General features: G+C 43.6%; 1 protein-coding gene across 2 annotated transcripts in view; it reads right to left on the minus strand.

Annotated features, from left to right (window-relative positions):
• Sptbn1 (spectrin beta, non-erythrocytic 1) overlaps positions 1 to 26,296 on the minus strand; it is a 169,563-nt gene that overhangs the window by 107,346 nt on the left and 35,921 nt on the right. Inside the window, exon 2 of one of the 2 annotated variants that reach the window (XM_052199160.1) lies at positions 22,454 to 22,647. In XM_052199160.1, the coding sequence (XP_052055120.1) occupies positions 22,454 to 22,601 (148 nt within the window). In that variant the 5' untranslated portion in view covers positions 22,602 to 22,647. Of the gene's footprint in view, positions 1 to 2,273; positions 2,798 to 22,453; positions 22,648 to 26,296 lie in introns of those variants that run through there. The other variant, XM_052199161.1, reaches the window with a different exon arrangement.

A 26,296-nucleotide genomic window follows, 5' to 3' on the forward strand; every position in this document is an offset into this window, starting at 1 on the left:
TATGTTATCTAAACAGACCAGGTTCCTCTTAACCTCAGACTTCGCTCAGCTGCTAGAAAAGCAAACCCCAATCAGCTACATCCAGTAAAAAAATATAGTAACATACTTTCATGTAATGAAAGCCCTTCCCAGACATATATAACAAGTATATAAATTCATAGATGGGGCACTAAAAACAAATTAACAAAACATCCCATATACTAGGTGACAAGAACTAATAAGAAAGATTATGTCCAGGACTCCCAGCATGCATAAAATTATATCGGCACATAGAATTCATGTTATCAAAGATAACATTTATAAGAAGTACAAGTGTCATAACAGCATACCAGGGGTCAGGAGCTGAGAAACATTTTTATAAAAACTCTCATACTGTTTAAACCCCAATCCTTCTTACTAGGACACTATAGTGACTCTAGTATAATCCATCTTATTTGAAAGTTAATTCACCCTTTCTCAGTTCCTCAACACAGGTGGTTTTCTGTTATAGAAATACCAACAGTAAACTTATGCAACCCCAAACCACAGTATTTAAAATTAAGACAAAGCAAGCTAAGGCAAGGGACAAAGTTTACTTCTAAAAATTTGGTCTATATACTACCCAACTTAATCCCCACCATTTTTTAATGAGATTTCCTTGGGGGAAAAGTACATGAACCAAAATAGAGGGCATTCATGTGATTTTTTTTTAAAAATCATTTCCTTGTCCAAAGAGGACAGTTAAGACATTTCCTGTGTCTAAGCTCCACCCTACACAGTGAGCAGTTTACAACTACATTTAACTCTTTCCAGAACAACTGCCTTTTGTCATGGGTGGGGCTGAAAGTGCATTCTGCACACATCCTTTTTATAATTTCTACTGCTGGATGGTTTTTACTGAAACTACACAGTATGGACAGGCTAGAAACAGAAAGCGATGAGTTTTCTGACTGAGTCCTCGAGGTGCTTCTCCTTAGAGAGCCCAGAACAAGGGGAAAGGAGGCATTCTGAGTTCTTCTGATTCCACAAGTGCTGGGCTCCTCAAAGACCTGAGGACATGATGCCTTTTCTACTTCACTATTTGCAAGCTCACTCTCCTACATTTTCAAGAAAGCAAATTCCACCTTCAATGACTCAGATGCAAGTAAAGACTCAGCTGGTCTCTTAGCGCTAACGACCCACCTCTTAGTCAGCTGCTGAAAGAATGCAGCAATATCTAGCAAGTATTTAAAAATTACATCCTGTTCTGCCTCATTTTCCAAAACAAGTCAATGTTGTCAAAATGCTGTACAAGACAATGAATGAAAAGGTACCATTTCCCAGTGAAGACATACGAGGACCAAGCTCGGAGTTAAAATAAGAGACACACGTCTTGGCTATTCTTTACACTACTAGAGCTGCTCCTACCTAATACCAGATTCTACAGGCTTCACAGTGCAAGTGCTATTTTTAGCTGCAGATCTTTATTTTTCATTCATGTATAGGCTGAGTTGCTGACCAAGACCTGTTGACTGGTCAGAGACAGCCCAGGGCTACAAGGAGAAACAGCTCACTACTGCTCCAGGAACCTGTGCTCCAGAAACACATGTGCAGCAAAATACTGGATGCCTTAAACCTCTGAGTCTGGCACAGACTCTAGAGAATGACTATAAGTGATCCAACCAACCGTACCCACAGCCCTGGAACAAGTGGCTTTATTATAAATTACATAGCCCACCAAATTAATGGGAAAACTGTCCTCCAACACAACACATCAAGAGTTAAAATTAGGCTTAGGAACTAAAACTAATTTACCAAAGACTTAGGAACAAAAAGACCCCTTCCTCCTCCCCTTTGGTATTGTTCTATTGGACTGGGTCTGGAGCAGGGTACTTTACACCTTTAAATGCTCTCAGAGGTAAGAGGCTGGGGGCTGGGAGTTAAAGAGGAGGGCTGGAACTAAAAGCACACTAATGGATCTATTAACATTAATTTCCTAACTCCTAACATCCCGAATGTGGTGTGTGTGTGTGTGTGTGTGTGTGTACACAACAGGAAGTAGGATACCTGACAACTTAAAGCCTAGAACCAAAAGGTACTGGAGAGACTACAAATGGTGGCTAATCTAGATCCTGGAGCAGTGTGAGCAACTGCCTCCTTTAATACCTTAATTAGGTATTCACAGTCAACCTGGGACTGTGTGGCTGCTATCTTCCCTAGGTTCGTGTACCGGATGGCAAAAATAAAGCTTCAAAAAGCACCAGGATCTTGTCGGAACACACGCAAGCAGGCCGGGCCCTTGGCCTCGGACTTACCTTGGAGCTGTTTGAATCTCCCTTCCAGTTGGTTGTAGTTGTAAGGCACCTGCCCGGTGTAGGCCGGCGACAGCGGCCCTGAAATGCTGGATGTCCTCTGCAATTCCATTATGCCCGACCTAAGGCCCAGGCCGGCTGCACCGTGTGAATCCCGGTCCAGCCCCCTCCTACCCCCATCCAACTCCAAGCAGCTTCCGCGGCTCCGCTCCCGCCCAGACGAAAGGGCTGGACCTCAAGCCTGCCGCATTCGGTCGGTCGGAAATAGGTGCAGGGTGATCTGAGAGGAAGTTGGCTGCAGAGTCCACCTTAGCCTGGTGGAGTTACCGCCCCGGCATCTAATCCCCTGTGGATTTCCTTCCTTGTGTGGCCCTTGCCTGGAAGCTAGAAATAAATTACCCAGGAGGGAGGAGGGAAAGCAGGAAGGAGGCAGGATCCTACTGGAAAATATTTTAAATATGGCCAACCCTAGGCACGCAGCGCTCCTGCTCAGCGCAGCGCACACCTCCCGCCCGCTCGCCCGCCCGCTGCCGGTTTGTAATTTAATCGGGAGCTGCGGGGAGCGGCGCAGTGATGTCACCTGATTAGCATAACAGCGCTGTGGAGGAAACGCAGGCCGAACCACGCGGAAGGGCGCACTCAGGCCAACCTTGCAGACCCTGACCCGCGCGCGGTCAGGCCCCACAAAGCTGCTGGGATTACACCGTTCGGTTGAGCGGCCCCGCCTAACAGAACAGTCTCCGATTACTGTCCCTCGCAAAGGGGTGCAGGGCCGAGGCGGGGCAGAGCCCCGCAGACCAAGCCGCCTTGCACCTGGGCGCAGGCAGCCACTGCGCGGGCGCCAACTGCAAGCGCAGCCCAACCGGGCGCCACCATAAGTCAAACAAAGTCAGTCTAGGCACCCTGCAGGGTACAATCCACAGAAATGAGGCCCTCTGGAGAACTTTCTCAGCAGACATTCTGCCATTACTGCATTTCTGAGGTGATGCACCCCATTAGTAACTCCACGAAAAGAAGATTTATCAGAGTACCCTGGTGCAAGGCATTGTGGGAGGATGGTACACAGGTAAACACTATCCCAGGATCCCTGGTCTTGAGAACTTTACATTCCTGTGGAAGGGAACAGTAATCACCTTCAAACTTACTTTGATTTGTTTACTGATGCCTCTCAAGTTTTGGTTCTCTCTAGTTGCAGCTCTCACGTACTTCTACCAAAAAGAAATCCTATGTAGAAAATGACGTGACCAAAATATATCCGTGGAAAATAATTGACTCTGCCCACTTTCCCCCTTACTACAACTGGCAGATCTGTAATAAACTCGGCACTTCCAGCTTAGAACCCTGCAGTCATTACTACAGAAAGTAATTTCAGTGTGGTAATGCTCAGGTCTGTGGAGACAGGAAGACTAATCAGTGAGGCTAACCTTGTCTGTATATAACAAGTTCCAGATCACCAGCTCTATACTGCAAGGTTCTAATTCAAAACCTCCTTCCTAAAGGATTCCAGTGTGAGATAATAGCCTGTTAGCTGTTCATCCCTCAACAATCTCAGCTCCTGTTTGCCACACAGCTGTGTTTCTAATGTCTACATTGTCAATTTTTGGCTCCCAAGTCAGACCCAACCAAAAGACATTTTTACATCCAAGATGTAGAACGTATTCTAAAGTCCTCCTGTCTTTGCCAGTGGTAACTGAAGCTAGCAAGACTGTGAAATGCTAGGTCTTCGAAGACACACTTGGTCTAGGATTCTCAAAACCTAATTTTGGAGACAGCCAAGTAAGCTTCCTGCTCATCACATGGTTTTAATAAGAAACTCTGGATTCTCAACCTTGGCTGTTAATACTGAGAAATACTACCCAAAACCACTAAAGTTGGATGTGAAAGGGCCCATACTGTCCCAAGCTCACTTCTCCTTACATTCTGTCTCCCATCACAACAAAACTACAAAGTATAACAGGGAATTATTTCAAGGGGAATCTTTTTAACAGACCCTACTTCACTGTTAAATAAGCCAATGATGTGTGAGTCCCTCTCTGAATATCCAGCTATAGCACAGAAAACAAGATCGCAAAGTGATCAACCACCCAACAATGTTTTTGCTTTGTTTTGTTTTTTAATTTTTAAGCCACTCAGTTATCATCCTTTTCAGCTCTTGTTAGGATGGGGATATATATAAAACAACATTCTGGTTAGCCAGGTTCCATACAGTGTAATGGAAAAATGAGAACTAGTGCAGCCATACTCAAACCTTAAAAGCACAGACTAAAAACCAGTGAATGCACTAAGGCTGAGGAAGGGTTTAGCAACCCACAGAAACATCCATTTGGTGGCATGGGGCCAAGTAAAAATGGGAGACAACTCTGAAGGCCCACCTGAGTACAACCAGTTTGGACTGCATTTACTGCACACACTGCTGTTTTAGATGATTCAAAGAAAACGTGAGAATTCCTAGGCAAAGGGCATGGAACAAATTACAGGCAAATAGTCAAATATTAAGAAAACATGAAGATTTCAGAGAACAAAGAGGCCACACCTATCTGGGAAGGGTCAGTGGGAAGAACCCTAGGAAACGCTGGCATCTGGATTGGGTCCCAGAACACAGACAACCAGTTTGTTGGCGAGAAAATGAAGCTTCCTCGTGTAACCACCAAAGGAATAGAACAGGCAGTGTGACTGGCTAGCTGCACCACAAAGGAACTGTCCATCTGGGAGAGAAGTGTGAAAACAAGCTAGAAGCCAGAGAGCAGGGTCTGCTCTAGGCTCTAGCAGTGATTAACCTGACAGATGGGAGGGACTGGAGGCAGCCAGATGCCCGAGCGATTGTTGCAACTGTCCAGGTCAAAGGGCCCCTTAGGGTGTGGCAATAGGATTAGAAAGGAATGGACTGCAGTAAGAGTTCACCTGCAGAACTCTGGTTACTAATCAAATGTGAGCCATTCAAAGGATAGTCAAGAAAGATTGGCATTAGAGCTGGCTGGGGTATGAAAAAGGAATGATGAGCATCCTCTTCGCAGGCCAACTCTCGTCATCTGCAGCATCAGGTGACACATAGTGGTGACACACATCCATAGTGGTCAGGAATGGAGGCGGAGAAGTCAAAGCTGAAGACCGACTCTGGAGCACAAGAGCAAGAGTGGATTTAGTGGAGTTATATCGAGGAAGGGAGGAATGAGGCAAGAGGTTAAGCAGGCATCTGGGGAGGATAACAGTGGGAAAGACAACAGTGGGTGACTGTAGGTATGGCTGAGGTATACTAGAACTTACCCCAAGGCAGCCAAAACTGAAGAGAAAAACCACCAGGGAATGAAAATACAATAAAGAAGGGAGACACCCAAGAAGGAATGGAGACAGACAGCATCAAATGCTGCAAAAGGGATTTATGGGAGACAGTATGCCAGGGGTGGATTAGAGCAACGAGTCCAAGCCAGCAAAAGCCTGTTTACCCGAATGAACAGAGAAGGGGTGATGGAGACATGTGAATGGAGCCAGAAGAAGAGATTCTGAGTAGGGCCCAGTCAAGCCTGATGTCTGCTCACGCTAGTCCTGAGTTGGTACAGGTGGGAAGGGAAAGGTGAGTGAATGGCTCAAGGTTGAGCCATCGGCCTTAGCCAAGAGTAGGCGCACCCTTGGTCAGGAGAAGGGTGACAGCGTTCTGAAGCAGAACCAACTTCTGTCATACCTGAATAAAGCAACAGGCTCCAGAGTCTTACCCGCAGTCTTATTTACAGTGACCTCAAAATGAGTCTCTAAGACCCTAACCAACTGCAGAGAAATGCGCATGTCCATAAGAGGCTAAAGGAGGTTTCAGCGTGCTTAGCCAGCTTTCTGTAGTAACAGATTGCGCAATTTTATTTATCCCATTTTTTTCTCATCTAAAAACTGCCATTGTTCACCCAGATAGGGGGCCAACTCTGATAAATGGCTGTGCCTGTCTTCTAACTGCAGCCAGATTCCAAGGTGAAATATATACAGCCATGGCTGATAAGGAAGCTACAGGAACAAAACAACTGAAGCGCATGTGTCTGTGATAAAAGATACAAGCTGGTTCCTGTAGTGATCGGTAGACAGAAGCAATTAGAAGCAACAGGGCATGGTAGAAGGACAACATTTGGTGCACAGTTCATCCTAACATCCAAGTGACGACAAGAAACTTCATAATTTTGTGTATTGGCTTCTAACTTTCTCAGGCCCTCATCATCCCTGTCCATAAACCAAACCGGTTAGAATCTATAGTCATAAAATTTTCCATATATCCTAAATGTATTCACCTGTGACATGAGTACCTCAAGCTTGGGTTTCAGTTGTTATAACTTACTCTCAATTACCTGTCTTAACATGCCATTGTATGTGAATGGTCACTGTGGTGGTTCAAATGAGAACAGCCTGTATAGGCTCATAGATTTGAATGCTTGGTTCCCAGTTGGTAGACCTGTTTGGGAAGGATTATGAGGTGTGGCTTGTTGGAAAAGGTGCGACACTGGAGGTGGGCTTTCAAAAGCCCAAGCCATTCCAGTGACTCCATCTATACCTGTGCCCTGTGCTTGTGGGTCAGCTGTGAGCACCCAGCTACTCTCCAGTGCCCCCTGCCTGCCTGCCTACCTACTGCCATGCTCCTTCCCTCCCATGGTAACCATGATAACCATGGACTCACCCTCTAGAACCCTAAGTTCCAACACACTCTTTCTTCTCTACGTTTCCTTGGTCATGGTGTCTCTTCACAACAATAAAAAGTAGCTAAGATGATCATAGAGTCACCATCATACATGTAGATTACAGTAAGTTTTCGCTGGCTTCGGTGTGACACTCGTCCTTAATATAGCACTAAGGAAACAGAGGGGAGTGAATTTCTGAGAGGGTGAGGCCACCTTGGTCTACTGAGTTCCAGATCAGCCAGGTTGACATAGTGAGACCCTGTCTCAAAAGCTGAAAAAAAGTTTCATATAAGTTTTCTCAACCCTATGATAGGGGCCTATCATAGGGCCCCTATGATGTTGTCTCCAGTTTACATACAAGCAAGTGCTTTCCTTACCCATGGCTGGGGAATAGTAGAAACAACTGGTTCATCCTCAAACTGACCAAGTCCAGTACACTCTCCAGAGCTCCATTTTTCCAGTATTTTTAGAGTCTATTTAGTCTACTAAGCAATGATTTTAAAGCCTTTTAGAAGAGTCAGAAGACTCTATCAAGGTAAGCCTAAAATTCATGCAGTTCCACAAACCTCCACTTCATCCTTTAGGTCTGAACTAGACACAAACTTTACTAGTTCACACAGAACTTGCTACTTTGAGAGCTTTGATGTGAATGAGTTTGTTTAGTTTTATTGGCTTTGTTCCTCTTCATACACGATGGATCTGCACTCTATAGGACTCTATAGGATTTAGCGTGTGGACTGTGATGAGAACACAAGGGCGTGAGCTTAAGCTTCTGTTCTCAGGGCCATTGTGCTGCCTTGGCTTGGGGAGATGAATGATTTTCCTGCATTACAGCAAGCATGAAAAGGGTAAGCTTTGGATGTTCATTTCCTGAAAACCCAAACATTAACAAGACTGAAGATGTCTGGGAGAGGATGGTGAAAATGCTAAGATGGGACAGGCCCAGGGTTTGGAAAAGCAAGCCCGGAGCTGGGAAGGGATGGTCTCTTCAATCTCTCTCCCTCTCCCTCTCCCTCTCCCTCTCCCTCTCCCTCTCTCTCTCCTTCTCCCTTCTCCCCTCAGCAGGGCTGTACCCTACAGCTCAGGCTGACCTGGAATTTAGTGATCCTCCTGCTTCAGCCTCCTGAGTGCTAGGATTCCAGGTGTCAGTCACTATTCCTGGCTGCTTTTCATTCCTCATTACTGTCAAATCCCGTGACAGATAATCACAGACAATTCCCTGGAGCATTTCTTTTCTATAAACAGGAACATTATTACTGAACTCCCCTGACTGCATCTACACTGGGACTGCTGTACATTATTACCTTTCTGCCTTGTCCAGGTCCTTAATGCCTTACCCTCCTGGCTGACTTACTCCATTAAGTAGTTACACAGTTCAGCCCCCACTTCTGCTTAACTCCCCCATTAGGAAACTCCCACTCAAAAATCTTCCTTCAGAGACTGGCAAGCAGGCTCAGCAGGTAACAGTGAGAGCCTGTCTCCAAGCCTGAAGACTTGCATTCAATATCAGGACCCACATTTGGGAAAGAGACAACCAAGTCCTCGAAGTTGTCATCTGACTTCAATATGTGTACGCAAACACACACTAATTAAAATCTTTGAGTTACAAAACAATAACAAAGCATGAACACCATTATTCAGACTATGAAGCAAGGCCCATGATTCTTGGGGCCAGGATGCTACAGCTATACTTCATGACTGGTAGTGATTGCTAACTCTGCTGCTTAGAGGAATAACTCCTCAGATTCCTCCCACCTGCTTCATACACATACAGAAGCACAATCATCTAGTCATACAGCAGACCCTGAAATACCAGAGCAGAACAAACCTAATTCATCCCATTTTCTCTGTCTGTCTGTTTCAATATGGTCCTTTCAGAACTAAATACACAGCATCTGACATTAATGCCGCCAAGCAAACCAGTTAAGCTACACTAGTAAGAAACAGCCAAGGTCCTGGGTAAGGACTGCTGGTTTTTGAGCCTTCTACCCTAGTCAAACTTATCCATGTCATCTGTCATCTGCACAGGCAAGTCTTCCTTATATAGGCAAGAGAACACTCCAGTCCAGAGGCCCTGCCTTTGGCAAACAGGTGTTCCTAAGCTAGTGAACATCTCACCGGGCTGCTTGGGACCTGAGCCTCCCCTCTAGGTACTCTGTAAAGGGAGAGTGTCTGAGGAATGTAAGAGGGGCCAGGCCCACTGCTGCCCTGATGTTTGGTTCTGCTTTTGACCACCCACACAGACGGGGAAAGGTTGATGCACACTGATGTGCAGAGCTAAGGGGCTCCAGTTTTAGGAGGGACTCATGGGACAGAACACACTGTTCCTGGGTAGCACAGCTCAAGGAAAGCAAGCGGGAAAGGCGGGCGGGCTATAAATCTGTTCTTTTGTAAAAGTTTGTGCTCTGACCCTGCCCTCAGGTATTCACACCCACTTTTATCTTTTCCAGGGACTGTGAAGAGAAGAGACAAAGAAACCACATTAAACAGGCACTTGGAACAGAGAGGAGTGAGACTGGGCCTTATCATTGAGCCAGGCTTCTTACTGCCTTGTCTCCTAAAAGCCAGAACTAGCCTGTCCTGCCCACCAGCCCTGCCCACTACACTACTCCACCAACATTCTCTCCTCTGCTAGCAGGCACACTCTTCCAGGGGTAGAAGTATGGGAGATGCAAATTCCAGCAAGCAGTGATGGGTCAGCAGCAGAGACAGGGACAGCTACAAGAAGCTCCACTTCAAATGGATCTATGGATCTATACCCAGACTGGTCCTTTCTGCTGGGGAAGAGCTAAAGCGGAGTGTGTGTGTGTGTGTGTGTGTGTGTGTGTGTGCGTGCTTTCCTTACACAACTACTTTACATTCCTATGTGATTTTAATGTCGTTTCTAACCAAATCTCTGTTAATGTGCCATACTAACATGAGAATGTGGGGTTCTGTTGATTAACACATTAAACCACATTAATAGCTAGAAGTAGGAGGTACTATCTCTTGCTCTTTGAAAACAGACTCAGTTGTTGCAAGGACAGGAAACATGTATGGCCCTGGCATGCCAGCATGTGTAATGTCTTTAGGATGCAGTCATTTCTTCCTGCACCTGAGCTTCTGATGATTTTTTCAGTGAGATAGCACAGCCTCCTCCCACAGGACCTTGATATGCAGACACTGAGTCTAGACTCTAAATAATTCATGGGTGGCCCTGTCACTCAGGAGCACCAAGGCCCACCAGCTGCCTATGCAGTGGGAGCCAGGCTCTAGGTCTAAATACTATCAGGTACTTCTGACACCACTTCTAGAAAATAGTACAATCTTTTCTTTATTTTCTCCTATTTTAAGCAACGTAATTTCCAGTTTGAAAGAGGATAGGTTGTCAAGTAAATGAGTAGAAGAAAGTGGCTTCCTCTAACAAGTCCATGGACAGGGCCGCCCTCCCTCCTCAGGATTCTGGGATAACACAGCAGAGTGGCAGACACAGCCTGTTCTCAACTCTAAGTGGTAAGATTACAGGCATGAGCAGTCACTTCCAGTTTGTGATACTAAGGGTCCAGCTTATGGCTCTGGGCATGCCAGAAAAGCACTGGTCTATCCTTAGCCTCCCTTTATACCCTTATTTAAGCCATCTTATAAAAACTCCAGTAAAGGATGTGCAAGGACCTGGAACTTGTTTAAACTAGTGGAGAAAAGTATGTAGATGAGCCTCTAAGAAAGAGATCAAAGATCCCCTCATCCAGTATGATCCAACCCTGCTTGTGGCTACCCCTGCTTGATGCCAGAAATCCTACCAATAGGCCCATAGCAAGGATCAGGGTCGATTCACCTTTGTAATAAACCATCCTGGGATTTTAATGTTCAATAAAAAAATATGTTCCGAGTCCTAGGAACACACAGGAGGCTGGAGGAGGGGCGATGAAGTGACTCACTACTTAGTTGTCCCTCAGTTCTGCAAGACTGAAACGTTCCAGACATCTGTTACCCAGCAGTGTGCACGCAGTTAGTAGTAATGAAAGGTGCACTTTGGGTTATTAGTTTTTTAAAATAATTAAAAATAAACTTTCAATAAAGACAGAGGAAACACAATGACAGTAGTCCTAGAATCATATGCCCCTCACGTGTTCTCAAAGCTGCCAACCAGTCCCTCCAGGTCCTGTTTTCCAACCTTAAGAAATAAGAACTGGACTGGGAATCCTGCCAAATTTCATTTTTGTAACAAAGGTCTCATAAATGAGTTACTGACTCACACTTGTGTGCAGCACTGTGGGGTGACTACCACTCCGCAGTCCCAGTTACTGCAGGGCAGGCCCTGGTGAACTCTACACCGCCAGCCTTCATCCAGCTCTCTAGATCTACACTTTCCAGTCAGTATCTTTAAGATGGATATTCCAAAGTTGACCAACTATGACCTCAGACATAGTAGCCAGTCATATGGAGGCAACTGCATATTTAACGCTCGTGCGTGTGTGTGTGTGTGTGCGTGTGCGTGTGCGTGTGCGTGTATGTGTGCGTGTGCGTGTAGAAATGCTTGTATGCATATGGGAACACCTTGGCAGGTGTTAGACTAGTTTTCTCCACTCAAAGTTCTGTAACAACAACAATCATCAACTTCTCTGAAATACTAAGACTTGCCCACCCAGATGTTGTTAGGGATAATTTTGGGGTATTAAAGGCTTAGAAAGCAATGGTCCAGCATTCTCCCTGATCAAAAAAAAAAAAAAAATCATTGTAGTTTGTCTATTTAAGATTATGGAAGAGTGAATGGCAAAAAAAAATCATTACACAGGAAAGAAGTCTGTAATTTCAAGTGCTTATAATCACTTATACTTGTTCTTGTTAATAACACTCTACAAAGGCCTGAATTTCTGACTCACCAAACATAAAACATTAACAAGAAAAATTTCCATGAGACTTGAGTAAGCATGATAGATCGTTTCTTATTTCATTCCTCTCATGAAGGAAGGACAAAGGTTGCTACTGTCACCTACCAACATGTACTCATAATCCACTCCTCCCAGAGCCACCGGAGACACTGGCATTCACCTTGGTAATAGAGCAGTGTTAGCTGGCTGACTCCTGAGGTTAGTTCAGGGCAGCCATCACTGGGTTCTAAACCCCAGGCTCTTGAACATACCAGATAAACACATCAGCCCTCCACAGCTTACAATTCATTCTGTCATATCTTTTAAATGTATGGTATAATAAATGTTTGGCTTTTTTAAAAATAAGAGGTCACTCAGAACACCTATAGCTCCCATAACTGGCTTTGCTTCTGTACCTGACAGACACAAAAAGAAAATAAACATAAAGCACCAATTTTCAATTCACAACCTTTCTCTAAAGCACAGGCAATGCTTAGCTCTCTTGAGAAAGGTTTTATAAGCTCATGCATTACAATGTCCCAAATGAGCTGCACAAGCTGTCTCAGAACCTTCCTCAGAATTCTCTGAAGTTAAGCAATTGTGGGGAGAAGTACAATGTTTAACCACCTCAGGAATTAAGGCTATTTGGAGATGTATGGAATATTAGTCCCAAGAAAGGCAATTGACACGAGGGCTGGAAAGGGCATCTCAGGGCTCTGGTTGCCTCTGAGTCTTACAACTGGTAACACATGCCGGAGCACAACAGCAGCCACAGAAAATCTTGACTGGAGTATGTAAAGTAGGGAACAATGGCCCTATGAATGACTGCTATCAACACTACTGCACTATTTCACAACACCCTCCAAGGTGAGTGGGACCCACAAGTTTTAAGTATGATAAATAATCCTCCTGGAAGCCTACTCAGATTCCTTTTTTTTTTAATCATCCTCTGATACCAAGCTACAGCTGCCACCATAAGAAAGAATGCACAGGAGAGCTAAATTACCCACCGAAGGCCAGCACGTCCCAACCAGAACTAGCCTGATTGACAAGGTTTTTTTCTACACGGAATATGTCCCTCTCCCTCCAACCTCACTTATTTTGTTGGGGGTTAGGATGAGAAAAATCAATGTACCAAAAATTTAAAGAATTTTTATTGTACTTCTTCCTCAAATCATTTTCCATCAAATTTAGGAGCATGCAGTATCACTCTAAGTATATATACCATGTAGACCTAAAACATAAGTCCAACACAGATTTTTTTCATTAAAAAACAAAGCCACGGTACAAATACACAGCTTAATCACTCATTGGTAAAGAGGCTGTACAAGTCCTGGGCTCAATCCCCAGAACTGCCTGAAAGCAAAATGTTTAAAAATTCCAACCCAAAAGTCTTCTTCAGTGTTTCTTCTCAGTTCCTGGACTGAGCACTACAGCAAACAAGGGCAAAGGTCACCAGAGGCTTTAGGCCATCGGAACATGCGCCCTTTGAAAGCTTCGGATTTCCCACACCAACTTCTAATCCTGCCACCTGCATTAAGGTAATATTTTCAGCATGGAACACTCCTCCCTGAGAGGGAAACAGAGCTCTCTCTTTAAAAGATTTGTTTTCAGTGGAGCATGCTAATGCTCCCCTTTAATCCCAGCATTCAGAGGCAGAGGCAGAGGCAGGCAGTCCTTGAGTTCTCAAAATGATCTCAAAAGACAGTGTTCCTGTCCTGAAGAAGTTTATTCACTACCTCACAGTAACTGGCAGGGCAGAGATGTAATGTAGAAGCAGAACTCTGAGCATCAGCCTAGAAGTGAACAATTCTGGATGCTTGCCAAACCGAGAAAGGCCTGGAAGCTTTGGCCATAAGAGAATTTCCCAAAGGCACCTGCACAGTTAGATGGAGAATCTCTGAGCCGGTACATTTTTGAAGGCTATGTAGTGTACAGAAATGTAAAGATGGCATAGACTCCTAAAACTGGAATAATTGTGAGCAAGCCCCTACAGTGGCCCCGACTGGTTCATTTGCCTGAATACTCCGCAAAACCCTCTTGTGCTGACACCTTGTGCGCTCAGGCGCCTGTAAGCAGAGCCAAGGCTCTGGTCTCCCCCCCTCCCCCCATTCCTGGAAGAGCCAGTTCAAAGGTCCAAACACAACAGTTTAAGCCCTTTTACTGAGGAGTGAAGTGTCTCTAAATACTATTTTAGATTTGAAGGTGGGCTTTCCTAAGATCGGTTCATGCCAGGGTGAGAGAGCTCATCTCCAGACATTGCTGCACGCCAGGAGTTGGATCAAACACTGCGGTAGTAAAATCTAAAAGGAACTGTCTCCCTCTGAAGAAGCACAACAGTTCCCTAAATGCCTTCCCTCCCTGGGGCCTCTCCTCTCTCTGTCACACTGGGAGAGATCCCAGTGTCTCTGGGACCTCAGCAGCAGTTCTCCAGTTAACTCTTGGGGTCTCTGGCTCTCAGGGAGGCCCTCTGTTACAACTATGGTGGCCCTCTGTTACAACTATGGCTCCGTTTCTATTGAGAACACACACTCTCCTGAGCTGAAGCAGCCTTCTAGGATAAGGACTAAGCTTCTTGGCCTCTGTGTCTACTCCTGCTTGCAACACCTGTCATGCCTCTGCCTAGAACTCCCTCCCGTGTACTGACGCTGCCTCTCCTGAGTGAGCATAGAGCTCCTCTCTCCACAGACTCCCTCTCCCCCATGGCCTGCCTCTCTAATGCTAACCACAGTGCCCGTCAGAAAGCAGACACTGAGTATGGCTATTCATCCCATTCCCTGATAAATAACTAAACCACTTGCATTCTGATTCACAAAGCTTACAAATAAAGAGACCATTTTGCTGTCCTTTGAAATGTACCTGTTAGAACAGGATAGTTTAGTGGCATTAATAAAATCTAATTATCTGAGCACCACTAGCATTTTAAAAAGCAGAACAGAAAATATCACAGCAGTTCATGAAGTACTAGTAAATACTACTTCATAAATCTAAACTAGGTATACACACACACACACACATACACACACACATACACAAAAATACACTTGTCTTGCAGTGAGATTATCAATGTAAACATACTTCTTCCTGGTAATATGGTCAAAATTTGTTTCTTTCAAAAATAGTGAAATTTAATAACCAAATCACTGTTGATTACTCTGAAATCCTTCATTTAGTTTAGAAAACAAAAGCCACCATCCTCCATTGTAAAACTTAGTTTGAGTGTGCCAATTAAGATGGCTTCCTGAGTGGGAAAAGTTAAAAACCACCTCCACATGGGATGCGTGAAGATTGCAGCTGATTAAATGAACAAAGAGAACTGCACACCTGCTCGCACTGGAGTTGGGTCTTAGGTTTCACATTAGTATCAGGTCATCCTCAAGCTCCACCTCCCTCCCATCCTATATTTCTCAAGGCAGTCTTGAATACCTCTGCATTATTTACAAGCATCTATGCCAACCCTGGCCTTGCTTTAGATGTCTGGAAACTGAGTATTGCTCCATGTGTGCTTAGAGACTAGCAGAACACGGAATCATGTGCCAATCCCCAGCGCAGCAACCAGTTCTGGGCATAAACTTGTGTTTGTTGACAGTAGATAATTAGAGAGCTAAGTGGCTTGGTGTGCAAGCTTGTTTCCCCAAATGCAGTACCACATACATTTTCAGGACCCATGGAACTGCCACACACACATTCCTGCCTAGAGAACAAACGCAAAACCTGACCACAGGGCAAAGGTGGCTAGCTGATACATATACTATTATCTCTGTAGGCTTAGGAAGTTACTAGGTTGTGTTGTTGTTGTTGTTGTTGTTGTTGTTGTTATGTTGTCAACCCCAAGGGAAAGGCTTAATTCCAATTTTCTTTGCAGCCTTGGTAACCTGGCATTGACTATGAAGCCCATGTTGGCCTTCAATAGTAATCCTCAGACTTCAGCCCTACACATGCTGGAATTACAAGCATGCACTGTCATACATGGTGCCCGCTGTCCATTTCTTATTTTAGTTTTCATGAGATATGTTACACTAGAACTTATTATGTAGATCAGGCTGGCTTCAAACTCACAGAAATATGCCTGCCTCAGACTCTAAGCATTGGGATTAAAGATGCATGTCACCAAGTATGGCCCCACTGTAGCTCCACTGTTCAACATGTGATAAGTGTTTTTGTTGCTTTATTAAATAAGACACAGATTTTTATGTCAGCACCGAAAGCAACAAACCAAACCTGGTGCAGCGTTAGCATTGGGCACTGCATTAGGGGCTTATTTCAAAGAGCTAAAAGCATGTTTGTTTCCCTTTAATAATTTCAAGGATTTTAAAGAGCAGTATCTACTTCTGTTTCTTTTCTTTTAAGGGGAAAGAGTTAATGGCTATTTAATAAAATGTTATTATCTCTGAGTTGAGAACAAGCATCTACCTGAGTGTTCTGCTGCCTAGTGCCATTTAATGTCATCTCTCTGAGAGTCATCGGCTTTTGCAGAGAACATCCCCATAGGGTTCTGTGTTCAAACATCTCTATAGTTCAGCCACAGCTCAGTGTCCTGCAGCAGTCCCTCCACCAAAGCCTCCTTCCCTTCCAACACGCCAGTGCTTCCAGCTAGAATCTGACAGGAGGCAAAGGGGAGGGATGAGCAGTGAGGCCCAGCAGACAGCAGTCAGGCTTCCTGCCATCTGGTAGACCCACACAGGCAAGGCACTCACACAAGGAGGCTGAAAAGAGACTTAGTTTACCTACGTCTCTCATGTTCAATTTGTACCTTGTTTCCTTCCACAGATGGTTTATCTTCACGCAGAACATGCTAATCTCCCTTGGAAAGTTAGCATAAAGGCCTTCTTTCTCCACACTACAAATCTTCTGCCTTGGACATACCAACCATACCTCTAGACAGAAAGCACTGGGTAGCACTGCTACATTTTCTTCAAATGACTTTTTTTCTGGTTTGTCTTTTGTTTGCTTGTTTGTTTTCTTTTTGGTTTTTCTTTGTTTGTTTTGTCAGTCAGAGTTTCTCTGTGTAGCCCTGGCCGTTCTAGAACTCACTCTGTAGACCTGGCTGGCCTGAAACTTAGAGATCTGCCTCCCTCTGTCTCCTGAGTGCTGAGATTAAAGGCGTGCGCCATCACTACCTGGCTGGCTGGCTTCCTTATCCTTCCTTCCTTCCTTCCTTCCTTCCTTCCTTCCTTCCTTCCTTCCTTCCTTCCTTCCTTCCTTCCTTCCTCCTTCCTTCCCTCCTTCCTTCCTGTCGCTCTGTCTTTTTTTGTTTATTTTTAATTTGGAGGAAACATTTGCGCACATGACACATTGTGGAGGTTAAAGTAAAACTGTTGTGACTTAATTCTCTCTTGACACTATGTGGGTCCCAGGGATCAAACTTTGGTTAGGAGGGCTGGTGGGCAATGTCTCACCAGTCTTAAGCTTCCTCTTTTAAAGGCAATCATTTCTAAGCCTCTAGCTGGCCAGGGCTTGCTATACAAATATCTGGGCCTAACAGAATTACAATACCACACCCAACCTTACAGAAATTTGCACTAAAAGGAAACTGGGCTATTAAGTCAATTAAGTCATAAATATGATTTTGCACTGAGGTTTCATTTTCTTTTTAAGTTAGACAAGAAGTAAAGTTGAATCTACACTACACCAAGTCAGGTGTGAGCCAAATTATGAAGGAGCAGTTACTAAGTGGAGGGCTCCAACAAATGAAGACTAGCTGAGAAACTGCCCGATAGCGGGTAGCCATTGGCTTTGTTGAGCCTGCTTTGCTGAGACTAGTTTCCCCTTTCCCTGTCTCCCTCCCTCCATCTCTTTCTCTCTCCTTTAAAAAAGTGTCTTACCACATCAATCTCGGCTGGCCTAAAACTTGCTAGGTAAACCAGGCTGGCCTCAAACCCACAGACACCTGCCTGCCTCTGTTTCCTGAGTGCTGAGATTAAAAGCATGGCCACCACACCTGACCCCTGCCTGATATTCCATGACAATCCCTTTATTCTTCCTAAATTCTATCATGTGCTGCTGCTTCTTCTTTTGTGGCAGAGATGAAACAAGGGCTCTGTTCATGTTGAACCACTGTGTTTTCTACTCGCAAACTCAGCTCACAACGCTTTAACTCAGAGAACGTGCAGATCTATTCCTGGTAACCAGAAATGATTTGACTAAACATAACCATGAATTCAAGATTCTTTTCAAAGAATCTAATCAGCAGATACAGACTAAATGTTTAGCTCCCTTGTTTCCTGAATACTTTCTTGTGGGTTTCTAATTCATGCGAATCATGTCAAAAGTATTGACAAATTTATAGTTTAAGAATCAAGGCATCTATTGTAATAGATTTTGTATCTTAAACTAGAATATAATTGAAATAACTACTTAACATCTACCTGGCATTGTTTTTCTCTAGAAAATTAAATTGAATGGTCTCATAGGGGATTCTGACTCAGCCAAGACTTTGTCCATTATACCTTTACTGAGAAGATGGAGGAGAGTGGATTGCAAGTTCAAGACCAGCCTGCACTACATCTGAGAGCCTGTCTCAAAACCAGCCACCCAGCCCCGTCACCCAGATGTGTTAGTGGAAGAGCTATTTTTGATGTCACATGGAATGCTGTGCCTGCCTGTAATCTCAACACATGAAGATTATGCACATATAAGACCAACTGAGCTTAAGTTTGCCCTAGCAGCTGGTCAATTTCTTTATTTTATTATAATTTTTAAGATTTTTATTTATTATTATATATAAGTACACTGTAGCTGTCTTCAGACACTGCAGAAGAGATCAGATTTCATTACAGATGGTTGTGAACCACCATGTGGTTGCTGGGATTTGAACTCAGGACCTTTGAAAGAGCAGTCAGTGTGCTTAACCATTGAGCCATCACTCCAGCCCAGTTTGTTTGCTTTTCTTTAATGTTGAAGATTGATCCTATGTTAAATATCATATATTTGTTTGTTTGTTTTGTTTTTCAGAGACAGTAATTTTTCTGTGTAGCCCTGCCTTGCCTCCTGCGTTCTGGGATTAAAGGTGTGGATCACCACTACCTGATCTGTACAGGCTTTATGCTGTGATATCTCTAGGTCTTTTATTTTTAAGTACCAAAAACTTTTAACTATAGTATAAGAAGTTTAAGATGATTTCATAATTTTTCTAATTATAAAATAATTCAGAGTTTACAGCAGGAAAAATTTCAAATATAAAAAAATGTATTCAAAAATAGTGACTTCAAATTCTTTCTATACTGTTTATGAATTAATAAAGATATTACTTCCACTTACTTTTACCCAATTTTACCCAAATTGTATCATATATTGTAAGAGGTTATTATGTTCTCTAATCTGTGTGGATTCTATAGAACATAAGCTGTGATCACACATGCAATTTTGAAAAGAAAGTATATAACTCTTGGGATTGTGGTGTGGTTGCTTTTCCTTCTCTTTCTTTAGGATTGGGGTCTGAATACAGAGCCTTGCACGGGTGAGGGCGAGGCAGGAAATTGCCCACTGGATCACACCTCCAGGCCCTCCCTGACTGTTTTTGCCTGTCTTTTTCTTTTTCTTTTTCTTTTTCTTTTTCTTTTTCTTTTTCTTTTTCTTTCTCTCTCTCTCTCTCTCTCTCTCTCTCTCTCTCTCTCTCTCTCTCTCTTTCTTTCTTTCTTTTTTTTTTTTTTTTCGAGACAGAGTTTCTCTGTGTAGCCCTGGCTGTCCTGGAACTCACTCTGTAGACCAGGCTGGCCTTGAACTCAGAAATCCGCCTGCCTCTGCCTCCCAAGTGCTGGGATTAAAGGCCCACTGCCCAGCTAGCCCCTCTGACATTTCTTAAAAGATCTAATTTTATTTCAAGTGGAATGCTGGTCAAGAGCACTGAGATTACTCAGAGTCATTGCATGTCCAGTACACTGGAGCAAGCTGCTCAGAGGTTAAGCAAGGTACACATGCCACTGTGGGTTCAGGAAATAACTGAAGACGTAAATTCACTTGGTAGTTTACTGCCTGAGGCTGAACCAGCATGCCAAAATCCCTTTGCAAATCAACACTACTGAAGGAAAGAATGTCTGCACTCACAATAGCAGCATCGTGCCAAAGGGAAAAGTATCACCCACCAGGTGCTGAGTGTGTTCAAATTTAGACTGATTCAAACCCATCTCTCATATGCAAAAAGAATGTGAATATTTAAAAAATTTAGTAAAAGATGGAAAATGGCATTAGTAATTTTTCATACTAAGACATATTGAGAGGAAATCTTATATTTTGAGTATATGGCAACAGTCAATATTGTATATATACTTACTTAATATATCTAAGTCTTGCTGGACATGTTTGCTTACACCAGTAATCCCAGAACTTGAAGAAGCTAAAGCAGGATAACAGAATTTGAGGACAGCCTAGCCTAAAAGAGTTGAGATTCCTTTTTGCCCAACTTCTTGAGGACGAAGCTAGACAGTTATGTTCTCCATTCTGTCAGTGGCTACAGATCTCGTACATGGCAGAGCACCCTTTGCTATGCTCTTTTGGTCAAAGGGGTGATGTGCCAACAATGTGCCCGAGTAAGCACTTACTTATTCCTTCTGTGCCTCTGATTATACTTCTACAGTTTACAAACGACAATAGCCCTCCTCACACAATTGTCCTCGAATTTGCTACTTTTGGCTTTTACTTTTGTTGAGACAAGGTCTCACTGTGTTGCTCAGGCGGGTCACAAAATCAAAATCTTCCTGCCTCAATATCCTAAGTGCTAGTACAAACATGTGCTACCCTGCCTGGCTTTGATGAATTTGGAACAGTACCTGGACCACAGGAAGCACATTAAGCTCTTGCCATCGTTACTGTAACCCAATCAATCATTCTGGGACTAGAATCAACATCTTTAGAAGGTTATGACAAGGACCAACACCAAGAACAGCTTGGGCTCTTGAAAGATGTCTCACAGAGATGAACAAACAGGAGCTGGTGGGATGGGGTGGTTCAGTGGATAAAGAGTTTGCTGTGCATGTGTGAGGGCTACATGATAAACCAGAGATATGGAGGCACCCATAAGTCCAGTACTCCAGAAGTAGAGACAGGAGTTTCTTGGAGCAAGCTGGCTCCCTAAACTAGCTAGCATTCGTGATGCTTGGGTTTAGTGAGACCCACGATAGGTAAAGCAGAGAGAGACTAAGGCAGATAACACATATCAACTTTGGGTCTCCACACACTTGTGCAAATGTGTACATGGACATGTACCTACATACATCCAAGACATGTGCACACACATGTACATGTATTTCACATACATGTGAAAAACAGAAAAAAAACAAGAAATTGGTCTACATTGTGTAGATAAAATGTCCTTAAAATAAGACAATACAGTTATCTTGAACTAGAGCATGAAGCTTATAATCTGATGTAACTAATAAGCGACCACCAGCAGAGTGGTCTTAGGTCTCAAATGAGGATTCATGATAAAGAAGGTCAAAGTACCAAAGGATCCAGTCGCATAGACCACACTCATGAGGTCACACATATTTCCAAAGGCAGTGGTTCTCAGCCTTCCTAACACTGTGACCCTTTAATATGACCCTCAGGTTGTGATGACCCCAACTACAAAATTACTTTTGTTGCTAAATCCATTACTGTAATTTTGTTACTGTTGTGAATTGTAATGTAAATATCTGTGGTCTTTTGATCCCTGTGAAAGGGTCATTTGATCCTCAAAAGGGTCAAGGCCTATAGGTTAAGAACCACTCCTTGAACTAACCTGGTAATATCATTTAAGTTCATGAGAAATTTTATTTAAAGCTGGAATCTGCTAGTTTTGTAACAATTTCTCTGTCACTTTAGCCACTTGAGTTAGCTGTCTTCCTCCTTGAAAACAGTGTTTGTTTCATAATCAGATTCTACTATAAAGACAACAGAAAAGTAAACTAGAATTAAGAATCAATAGTGAATGTATCTGCTCATACCTTGACATAATCTATCATAATAATGACACAAAAAGGAAAAAAATCATTAACCTGCATTCTCAGCCCGAAACCATTTCCTCTAAAATCTCAAAAGCACATGCAGAGAGCACCTTGAACACACTCCATTTTGACTCTGTTTTCTACATATTTGGCACTGCTAAGTTTTCAAAGTGATGGACCGTTTCCTGACATGCTGTCCTCTAACGAGGCCACTGAAATGTTCTATGTACTCAGCAGCAGCAACCTCACTCACACAGGAAGGATGGTCCACACTAATGGGAATGATCAGTGGCAGCCCTGCTCATTAACAGCATTAAGTACGGCCTTCCCACAGGACACCGCAGCTTTTCAGATGGAAAGCCCTTGTACAAGATACTCACCAACCTAGCTCTGATAAGATCAGCTAATCTGCCACTGGCACTAAGTACACAGCCCAGTTGGATATTTTATATAAATATAGTATGCAAAACATTTGAAATGAAAGATATGTCAGAAGTAAAAAATCCTTACAAACTCTTAGTAACTCTTTCTTAATTGCTGTAAACATTACTTACTGTGTTCTAAACTACGTTGGCCATTAAAGTTGACAGCTCTCCAAAAGTAAATGTCTTACAAAAGGGTCAGCTAGCTCTCATAGGATACGTTAAAGTAAGGGGATATCAACTTCAAGCAAGACAGCTTAAAGGAGAAATGGTTGATATTCAAGGGACTACAGAACATCTAGTGGCAGGTGGGACCCATGACATCAGGACACTCACCCGCCAGGGCCTTGATGCGGGAGCGCTCGAAGAGCCGTGCAGAGCTGTTCTCATTGTCCCAGTCGTCCACATCCCAGCGGTTGTTCACGTCGCTGTACTGCTGCTGGATCTCAATGTTGTCGTAGTCTGTGGCTACCGTGGTCGTCATCTTGACTGTCTCAGCTGCTTGTCCACATCAGTTACTTCTCAGAGTTCTGTGAGAACAAAAGGTAAAGCAAAGCACAGGTGTGTATACAACGTGTACAGCCTCTACAGGCCTGCTGACTGACAGTGAGGAGAAGCTAGGATAGTTACTACAGCTTGTCAGATGTGCCTTCTAGAGCCACGGCCAATTTTGAGCTTTGGCTCTGCTTCCTATCACATGTGCAACCTCGGCCGTGATACTTTAATGCTGTCTCCAAACATGGAGAGGGAGAAGGCTGAATGAAATGCTGGACGCCAAATGAATATTCTTTCTTAAAGGAGTTTAAAGTGGCTGGACAGTGGCGGCGCACACCTTTAATCAGCAGGCAGAGGCAGGCTGATCTTTATGTGTTTGAGGCCAGCCTGGAGTACAAGACAGCTATGGCTACACAGAGAAACCAAGTCTTGAAAAAAAAAAAAAAAACAAAACCCAACACAGAGCAAAACAAAGCAAAAAACCAAAAAAGTTTAAGGTGAAGGTCTCATGTTTTATCAGGGCTATATTAACATCTATGTTGGTCTTTTTGAATGAATTTAGTTTTATTGTCTATTACCTTCTAGTTTCTCATTCATAAACTACTATATAAGAAAAACTAACAAGTCATTTTGTTTCTACATCTCATTTACATATTAACATGATGCCTAAGGTTAATATGTAAGCATATGGCATCAAAGATAGTATCCATGCATAGTAAATTCTCAGTAAGTATTGTAATTATTTATTCCACTGCTACTATAAATTCTAGGACCAATACCAATAGTAATACCCACTCCTTTAGAGCTCACTGAGGATAATGGTGGTTTCTTAGGAATAATTATGAAATAAGCTTTATCAATGTATTCTTGGAAGATTAAGAGAAATATCTTTAGTTTTAAATACAGTTTCTCATTTGATAAAGCCATTACTCACATGCAGAACCCAAATATATTGAGGAATTACTACATCTCAGCATTGCTCGAGATTCCCGGGAAGAACAATAAATGACACAAGTGCAACTTACATACTCATGGAAGGGAGGCAAAAACACACAAGAAAAGCCAGAGAGTTTAAGAAAAATAAAATACAAACAGACAAATCAGAGTGGCTCTTTTAGACTGGTCATAAATAAACATGCTGCTTAGTTTTGAAACAGGTCTCAGCATCTAAAAGGTACGGATCGTGCCCAGATCAAGAAGAGTGACACACCAAAGGGAACACCGTGCATGCTCAGTATAGCTGGAGTCAGGTGTGCAGGGGGAACGGTAAGGAGACAAGGCTATGGAGCCAGACAGGGCCAGGCCAGACTTGGCTGAGTCTAGCATGATGACCTTAGAGCCAGCATCTGCCACTGCTGAACGTGATTGTAAAGGATTGTTCTTGGTGCCATGTGGAAACAGATTCTAGGAGGCAAAAACAGAGGCAGAGCTGGTTGGCGGCTACTCCAGAGATGGAAGTGGTTTGGCACTGGCAGTAGTCGACCTGACTACGGTGGCGGTGTGTGTGGGTATATGTGTCAGGCGTGATGACAGGACTTGGAGAAAGGCCTGGCTGAGAGACCAGATCTTGGGTTCAGACTCCATCTTAAAGAACCAGACCTAAGGCTGAACTCTGGTTAACTAACAGGCCAGTGTCTAGCACCAATTTCCAAGCTACTCCCCAACAAAACCTATGTCTAGCACCAGTTTCCAGGTTATTCCCCAACAAATCTGCACCTCCAGGGTACAAGCCTGCCTTTGACACTTCACTTCCTAACAACCACCAATCAGGAGAAAAGAAGTTAAGTTTATGGTTTGATACCTAGAACCAGCCAATTATGTTAAAGGACAACAATAGCCCCCAGTTAGATGCTTGCCAGGCTAGAAATCTCCACACCTTGCTTATGATTTCCTATAAAACCTTGTCCCACTGAGAGTTCAGGGCTGCTTTACCAAACCGTCCTGAGGGTCAGTGGTGAGTAAGTCCAGACTTGAGCTTGGAATAAAGAGACCCTAATATGATTACATCGAAGTCTGCTCCAGGTTGGTCTTTTGGGCTCTTGAATGCTTCTTGGTACAAAATGGCTAGTCCTACGGCCTAGGCATTTCTAAGGCTCTGTGCTTGATTCTACTGGTATGGTTAAATTCCTGTATGTGTTCAATTTCACCACAGGGACTCAGGCTCTGTCAGTCACACAAAGCTATCCGAGTAAGTTAACTGCAAATCTAAGAAGGCAATAGCTTCTGTCTCTGTGGTACAAAGACCACAAGGGAAGTGAATGCTGTTGGTTATCTCCTCTCCTCCTCTCCCCTCACCTTAAGATTAAAAAACCGATAGTAAGAGTTTTGTGCATGGATGCTCACTTGGCCCAACTGTCACTCAGTGTGCACCAAGGATGTGCACAGGGGCCATCTGCATAGCTCATCGCTAGCAACTGTGTGCTAACCGAACAAGACCATCCCCCAGCAGCACAGCTGCACTAGGGTCTCCATGCTGACATGAGCTACCTGTGTCTGGAATGGCACCATCAGTGCCCCAGCAGTCCCCTGCTTCCTCTTTTACCATTATAGTTCTCTCACAAGCCATCCTAGTGCTCTTGAGAAGGAGCTCCAACTCCGCTGACAAGTGGCCCACAGCATCTGCTCTTGCAGTCATCCGTTACAGCATCAACATCGAATTCCTCAACGGGAGTGAGATTCCTACCAGACAGATGCAATCAAGCCCAACAACACAACTGTGTGGGTATACTAATTTAACAGTTATGCTAACAACATATTTACAGGATTTCACAAAACCACAAATTAACAAGCTAAAACCTATTGACTGAACGACCTTATAGTTAAACAATTTTAATGCAGGGATGGGGGCAAGAATGGGAAGGACCAGCCACACAGTCACACTAGTAACCTTGGAGATGGTCAAGTTTCATGACTAGTGCAACATCACAGCCTTTTATAAAATCTGTCTTGGAATATTCTATTGCTAGTAAAGAAAAACTTTACAGTACTATTAACCCCTTGGAGTATAATCATTCAAAGTATAGAAAAGTTGATTAAATCCAACTCAAAGAGAAACCCAAACAGGGCAAACCCTTCACCAAGGAAGTTATAGCTATTTGGCGCCATCTACTGACCAAGATGGATAAGCTACAGTGGCCCCAGCGCCCTCAGCACCACGTAGAGTCTACTCCTTTGTTCTGGCTCCAGAGTCTCCAACTGTGGCCCTTCCCTGCTCTCCTAAGTGACTGAACCTCTTCACACCTCTGACCCATCACCAGGCACCAGCTGCCCTCCACAGTTTCCCAATGAGTTATTCCTAGATCCATGAATTAAATAAGTTCTAGAGTTTCAGCATGGACTGCTATATGTCATAACCATTAAGAAAGAAGTTTCAGGACAGCCAGGGCTACATAGAGAAACCCTGTCTCAGAAAACAAAACAAGACAAAAAATAAAGGAGAAGTTACTGAATCGGACTTTGCTATTGATTACACTGGAGAGATAATAGGAAGCCATGGGGATAAGAATCAGATGTCAACAGGTGAATTCAAAACCCCAATTTTTTTTAATTGGATATTTTATTTATTTACATTTCAAGTGTTATCCCTTTCCTGATTCCTCACCCCCAATAACTCCTATCTCTTCCCCCTCTTCCTGCTTCTATGAGTGTGTACCCTCACCAACCCCCACCTCCCTGCCCTCACAT

This window comes from Apodemus sylvaticus, chromosome 11 (genome assembly GCF_947179515.1).
Source record: "Apodemus sylvaticus chromosome 11, mApoSyl1.1, whole genome shotgun sequence".
In the NCBI taxonomy this organism is placed as follows: domain Eukaryota; kingdom Metazoa; phylum Chordata; class Mammalia; order Rodentia; family Muridae; genus Apodemus; species Apodemus sylvaticus.